Source organism: Piliocolobus tephrosceles, chromosome 21 (assembly GCF_002776525.5).
Source record: "Piliocolobus tephrosceles isolate RC106 chromosome 21, ASM277652v3, whole genome shotgun sequence".
Classification (NCBI taxonomy): Eukaryota; Metazoa; Chordata; class Mammalia; order Primates; family Cercopithecidae; genus Piliocolobus; species Piliocolobus tephrosceles.
Window position 1 is genome coordinate 846,097 of NC_045454.1, and position 6,997 is coordinate 853,093.

Below are 6,997 nucleotides of genomic sequence, written 5' to 3' on the forward strand. Positions count from 1 at the left end.
GGCGGGAGTGCAGTGGCGCTCACTGCAGCCTCCCCTCCCGGGTTCAAGCTATTCTCGTGTCTCAGCCTCCCGAGTAGCTGGGATTACAGGTGTGCACCACCACTCCCGGCTAATTTGTTTCGCTGTTGGTGTTTGTTTTCTGTTTTTGAGACGGAGTCTCGCTCTGTCGCCCAGGCTGGAGTGCAGTGGCGCGATCTAGGCTCACTGCGACCTTCACCTCCCTGGTTCAAGCAATTCCCCTGCCTCAGCCTCCCAAGTAGCTGGGATTACAGGCGCTCGCCACCAAGCCCGGCTAAATTTTTTTTTTTTTTTGTATTTTTAGTAGAGACGGGGTTTTGCCATGTTAGCCAGTCTGGTCTCAAACTCCTGACCTCAGGTGATCAACCCGCCTCAGTCCCCCAAAGTACTAGGATTACAGGCGTGAGCCACCGCGCCCGGCCTACCTGCCTCTCCTTTTTCCCGAACCAGGAGTCTGAGCCCCTTCCTCATCTAGGACCCCGGAGTCTAAGTCTCGGGATTCTCAGACATAGAAGTCAGAATGCCCTAGACTCCTCCTTCTCTCAGATCCAAGAGTCTGTCCTCCAACCCCCTCCTCTCTTAGGACCTAGTAATCCAGGCCCCCAGGATCTTCCTTGCCCAGGACCCAGGAGTGCGAGCCCCAGTACCTCCTGCCTCAGACCCAAGAGTGCCCCCCTACCGCTTACCTTCTTCAGGTAGAAAAGCAGCAGGAACTTGACCGTGTTAAGCAGAGGCAGTAAAGGGCAGAAAAAACTCCCCACCCAGACCACCGTCTGCGCGTAGATGAGCCCCAGCACCTCGTTGGGCACCTGGAACTCCTGGGTCCCCGCCAGACGACCCAGCGCCCCAGGACAGAGGCCACAGAGGAGCCTGAAGGACGGGGCGGGGCCGGGCCCGAGTCAGGGACGCGGCGACTTGGAGTTTCCCCACCGCCCTGCCCGCCAGGTGGAGTTTCCTCCACCGCCCTGCCCGCCAATAGGAAGCAAGCGTATCTGAGGAGGGGCGGGACTTTCAAGACTCCACGTGGAGGGGGTGTGTCCAGAGGACTAGACGGGACCAGGTGTCGCGGCGGTAGGGGCGGGGCCACAGGGAAGTAACCCACTAAAACAAGGGCGGAGTAGGGGAGATCTGCGGACCTAGGGCAAGCAAAGGGAGCCGGCAGAGGCGGGAACAGTAAAAAGGTGCGCGGTGAAAAGAACAGCGCGATGGGGCAGGGCCTAGAGAGGCGGGGCCACAGCGAGGGGCGGGGCTCTCACTTTCTAGGAAATTGGATGAGCAGCGCTACTGCCAAGGCAGTCAGCAGATCAAAGAGCAGAAGTTTGTACATTTCCTGGCCCAGGACGGTCTCCCAGCACTGAAGAAGGAAGAAATAGGTCAGAAAGACCTCAGGACCCGAGCACCTGGAGGCCCACGCGTCCGAGTCTCCACATCGCAAGCCTATGAGACCCTGTCAATACTTTCTCTGGGAGTCCTCGTTTTTCAAACATTCATACCCATGGGAGAGTGTTCCAGCATCCCGAGCTCCCCTCTCCGCCCAAACCAAGAGTCTGGACCCACCCAGCTCCATCTTTCCTTCAGGGACCCAGGAGTCCCAGGCAGACCCCTGCCGTTCTCACCGGAAGTTCTTTGTAATTGTAGCCACAGGTTTTGCAGTCCTTAGCCTCGGAGTCGCCCCCACAAGTGATCTGTTTCCAGAGAGAGAGGAGCAGGACCACCAGGGAGGCCAGGCGAAGAAACACCGTCCTGGCGGGGGGAAGGCAGAGAATGGGCCCTGATCCGGTACCCACCAGGTGGCAGTCCCCTTCTCAGTGGAACGCGCTCGCATTCAACCCATCTCACAGATGAAGAAGCTGAGGCCCAGCGACAGAGTCAGGATTTCTTTCTTTCTTTTTTTTTTTTTTTTTTTTGAGACAGGGTCTCACTTGTCCTACAGACGAGTGCAGTGGCGCGATCTCAGCTCACTGCACCCTCTACCTCCCAGGCTCAAGCGATTCTCCTGCCTCAGCCTCCCGAGTAGCTGGGACTACAGAAACCACTATCACCGGGCTAACTTTTGTATTTTTACTAGAGACAGGTTTCACCATGTTTGTCAGGCTGGTGTCGAACTCCTGACCTCAGCCTCGGCCTCTCAAAGTGCTGGGATTACAGGTGTGAGCCATCGTGCCTGGCCAGCGGAGTCAGGATTTGAATCCCTGGATCCGATATCAGCAGGATTTCCGTGTCTTACCTGTCAGCGCCAACATCCCTCTGACCGCCCCGACCCTCCATCATTCCCAGCCATCCCCATGAGGCTGGAACCTGAGCAGGATAAAAACGATCTGGCGACTTCTAGTGTAGCCTTCCAGTGGAGCAATGAGCTTGAACAGGGGCGGCAGCACAAAGTTGACCCCGGCGATGAAGATGGACGGAAGGTAATTCACCACAAGCTTCAGCAGTGGCAACTCCTGAACAAGGGACGTCTCCTGGGAGAGGGAGTGGACCATGAGTAGAGGCTTGGGGTCCTGGAGGAAAGCTTAAGGTCCTCCCCCAGACCTCTTCTTTGTTGTTTGTTTGTTTTTGTTTTGTTTGTTTCTTTGTTTGTTTTGAGACAGAGTCTGGCTCTGTCGCCCAGGCTGGAGTGCAGTGGTGCGATCTTGGCTCACTGCAACCTCCGCCTCCCGGGTTCAAGTGATTCTTCTGCCTCAGCCTCCTGAGTAGCTGGGATTACAGGCATGCACCACCACGCCCGTCTAATTTTTGTATTTTTAGTAGAGACGGATTTTCACCATGTTGGTCAGGCTGGTCTCGAACTCTTGACCTCGTGATCCCCCCACCTCAGCCTCCCAAAGTGCTGGGATTACAGGCATGAGCTACCGCGCCCAGTCTCTCTTCTTCTTTTAAAACCCCGAAGTCCAGGGTCCAAACATACCCTCTCCCATACTTCCTCTGTAAGATCTCAGGCATCCCAAACTTCCATTCCCTCCCTCCATCGTTGGAAATGTAGGTTCCAGGACCCCCCGGCTTCCTCTTCCAAGACCCTCCGCACCTGCAGCGCCACGGTGCTCTCTGTAGCCCAGTAGATGCCATAGAAGGCTCCCCCAAGGAGTGCGATCACCAGCAGGTTGAGCAGCACACGCACCAACCAAACCCTGGCTTTCTGGCCCAGAGTCCGCACAGCAGCCTGGCGCCGCACCACTGTCTCCTCCAGCTCCACCTGAAGGCAGGAGAGATGCCTGCTTGGACTCCATTTCCCAAGGCGCTGGCCTCTGGGTTCCCCAGGCCTGGCTCTCCAGAGATCCTCCTCAACGTGAACTGATGCAGTCTCCCCACCCGCTGACAACCTCTGCAGTCCCGGTTCCACCACTCCGGGGCGCTCTAAGAAACCAGTGGCCCTTTACAGCCCCGCCCCTCCGCGGCCGGATCCAGCAACCCAAGCCCCCATCCCTGCGCGGCCAATCTCAGGACCCCGGGCCCCGCCCCCGAAGCTCCGCCCAACATCCCCAAGACCCACCCCTGGTCTGCCCTGCCCATCAGAGGCTCCGCCCCCAGGCGGCCCTGCGCTTTATGCCTGGCCTGAAGTTCCGGTTCATCTATATCAAGACGTCCCCCCGCTGGCCGCTCCCATCAGTTAACTTTGAACCAAATTGCCTTAACGCCCCGTCCGCTTCTTGTGCTTGCATTTTTGGTAGAGAGGCAGCCTCCCTGTGTTGCCCAGGCTGGTCTCGAACTCCTAGACTCAAACGATCCACCTGCCTCGGTCTCCCAAAGTGCTGGGGTTACAAGCCTGAGCCACCGATCCCAGCCTTGGCGCATCCTTTTCCTACACCCTTGGATCTCGGGCAGCCCTATCGCGGCCTCCTCTCAACCCTCTCATTCCCCAGGACCTGCCTTTCTTGGGGAAGGAGCTGCCTAGCGTCTCTCCGGAGGCCCCATCACCGGGTTAGGCCCTGTGCGTTATCTCAGCCCAGTCCGGTCTGGTCCCTACCCCGTTGCATAACCCGCCCCCTAATCGCACCTGTAATTCGTACAAGATGATGCGCTGGCGCAGCCGCACGTGGACGTCCCTGCAGAGGCCGAAGTCCCAGGCCGAGAACACCCGGTGGCTGTAGCTGGTCAGATCCCCGGACTCCGCCAGCAGTGTCTGCTTCAGCCCGGACACCGAGCTGAGAGGGGAGACGGGATGTGAAAGGACAGCCAGGAACGGGGGTTATGGGGCGATCTCTCATATTGGGACAAACGGGGAAGACGAACCCTAAGGCCTTGGGTACTAGGGGAGCTGCCACCAGATGGAGAAAGAGTCAAAGAGGCGGAGACACCTACAGTCATTGAAGGCAAAGTCCAAGGGAGATTGAGAGACAGACCTGGGGCACAGGCACCCCGAGAGAGAGGCAGAAACCTAGGAGACAGGGACAGAGCCCCGGAGCGAAGGGGGCAGAAACCCAGAGTGAAAGGGACAGAGGCCCTGAGGCAGACAGAGATGTGGAGGAGGGACAGGGGCCTCAGAGGGAGATTCGGAGAAAGGGAGACAAAGACAGTGAGAAAGGAGAAACTAAATCTACAAAAGATGGGGGTCAAAGACCCATAAGAAGTACAGGCACCCAGAGAAGGGGAATGGGCGGAAAGACCGGAGAAGAAGACAGAGACCCAGAGAAGATGGCAGGTAAAGACTCAAGAGACGGGGGCACGCCAGGCGCCGTGGCTCACGCCTGTAATCCCAGCACTTTGGGAGGCCGAGACAGGCGGATCACGAGGTCAGGAGATCCAGACCATCCTGGCTAACACGGTGAAACCCCGTCTCTACTAAAAATGAAAAAAAGAAAATTAGCCGGGCGAGGTGGCGGGCGCCTGTAGTCCCAGCTACTCGGGAGTCTGAGGCAGGAGAATGGCGTGAACCCGGAAGGCGGAGCTTGTAGCGAGCGGAGATCTCGCCCCTGCACTCCAGCCTGGGCGACAGAGTGAGACTCCGTCTCAACAAAAAAAAAAAATTGAGACTTCTTCCTAGCATAACCTGCCAGGGCCTACCTGATCTGACCCCTCCCTACTTCTCAAAGCTTAAATCTTTGTCTTTTTTTTTTTTTTTTTTTGACATGGTCTTGCTCTGTTGTTCAGGCTGGAGTGCAATGGTGCGATCTTGGCTCACTGCAACTTCTGCCTCCCAGGTTCAACTGATTCTCCTGCCTCAGCTTCCCAAGTAGCTGGGACCACAGGCATATGCCACCATGCTCAGCTACTTTTCATATTTTTAATAGAGATGGGGTTTCACCATGTTGGCCAGGCTGGTCTCAAACTCCTGACCTCAAGTGATCCGCCCGCCTCATCCTCTCAAAAAGCTGAAATTACAGGCATGAGCCACCGCGACTGGCCCTGCCCCTTCTTCTCATACAGGCCTTTTATTTCTCAGAACACCTCAAACCTCTTTCCTACCACATGGCCTTTGGACTTGCAGCTCCCTCTGCCTGGAATGCTGGTGGCTTGGCTGTTCACCTGCCTGGCTCCTTCTCTTCTTTCTCTTCATCTGCAGGTCCCTTACTCCAGATAGAAAGGCTCTTACCACTCCATCTAATGAGGGTCCCTACCCATTATTCTGTATCACAGGGGTTGGCAAACGAGACTCCATGGGCCAAATCTGGGCCAACCACTGTTTTTGTAAATAAAGTTTTATTGGAACACAGCCACACCCACTCATTCATGTATTGTGTGTGGCTGCTTTTGCACTATAGTGGCAGAGTTTGGTTGAGTCCCAGACTGCAAGGCCTTCAAAGACGAAAATCTTTACTTCCTGGCCCTTCACAGAAAAAGTTGGCTTATTCTTGCTCTCTATCCTCACATCCCATTCGTTTTCTGTATAGTATTGCTCCCAAACTCAAATAATTGATTTGCTTGTTTATTTTATTACTATTATTATTTTTGAGACGGAGTTTGCTCTTGTTGCCCAGGCTGGAGTGCAATGGCCCAATCTCAGCTCACTGCAGCCTCCACCTCATAAGTTCAAGCAATTTTTCTGCCTCAGCCTCCTAAGTAGCTGGGATTACAGGCATGCACCACCATGCCTGGCTAATTTTGTATTTGTAGTAGAGATGGGGTTTCTCCATGTTTGTCAGGCAGTCTCAAACTCTCAACCTCAGGTGATCCACCTGCCTCATCCTCCCAAAGTGCTGACATCAAAGGCATGAGCCACTGGGCCCAGCCTGCTTGTCTATTTAACAGTCTGTCCCACAGTGTATCTCCCCTACTAAACGATAAGCTGTACACATGTTTGGGGACTCCCAAATGGTTCTCCATGTCCTAGTACAGTGCCTGGGTTAAGGATACACTACACTGCAATATATATATATATATATATATATATATATATTAAAGAGTAAAATTGAGCCAGGCGCGGTGGCTCACGCCTGTAATCCCAGCACTTTTGGAGGCCGAGGTGGGCGGATCACCTGAGGTTGGGAGTTCGAGACCACCCTAACCAACATGGAGAAACCCCGTCTCTACTAAAAATACAAAATTAGCCAGGTGTGGTGGCACAGGCCTGTAATCCCAGCTGCTTGGGAGGCTGAGGCAGGAGAATTGCTTGAACCCAGGAGGCAGAGGTTGTGGTAAGCTGGAGATCGCACCATTGCACTCCAGCCTGGGCAACAAGAGCGAAACTCCTTCTCAAAAAAAAAAGAGTAAAATTGACTGGGTGCGGTGGTTCACGCCTGTAATCCCAGCACTTTGGGTGGCCGAGGTGGGTGGATCACTTGAAGTCAGGAGTTCGAGACCAGCCTGACCAACATGGTGAAACCCCATCTTTACTAAAAATACAAAATTAGCCAGGTATGGTGTCGCATGCCTGCAATCTCAGCTACTTGAGGGGTTGAGGCGGGAAAATGGCTTAACCCGGGAGGCAGAGGTTGCAGTGAGCTGAGATCGCACCACTGCACTCCAGCCTGGATAACAGAGTGAGACTCCAACTCAAAAAAAAAAAAAAGTTGACTTTTGGCCAGGCACATTGGCTCATGCC

General features: G+C 54.9%; 1 protein-coding gene across 1 annotated transcript in view; it reads right to left on the bottom strand.

Annotated features, from left to right (window-relative positions):
• TMC4 (transmembrane channel like 4) overlaps positions 1–6,997 on the bottom strand; it is a 17,600-nt gene that overhangs the window by 1,254 nt on the left and 9,349 nt on the right. The window contains exons 5-11 of the mRNA XM_026457570.1: positions 4,266–4,393; positions 4,013–4,160; positions 3,044–3,211; positions 2,317–2,480; positions 1,635–1,761; positions 1,275–1,372; positions 705–888 (exon numbers count right to left, since the gene is read on the bottom strand). Of these exons, the coding sequence (XP_026313355.1) occupies positions 705–888; positions 1,275–1,372; positions 1,635–1,761; positions 2,317–2,480; positions 3,044–3,211; positions 4,013–4,160; positions 4,266–4,393 (1,017 nt within the window). The remainder of the gene's footprint in view (positions 1–704; positions 889–1,274; positions 1,373–1,634; positions 1,762–2,316; positions 2,481–3,043; positions 3,212–4,012; positions 4,161–4,265; positions 4,394–6,997) is intronic.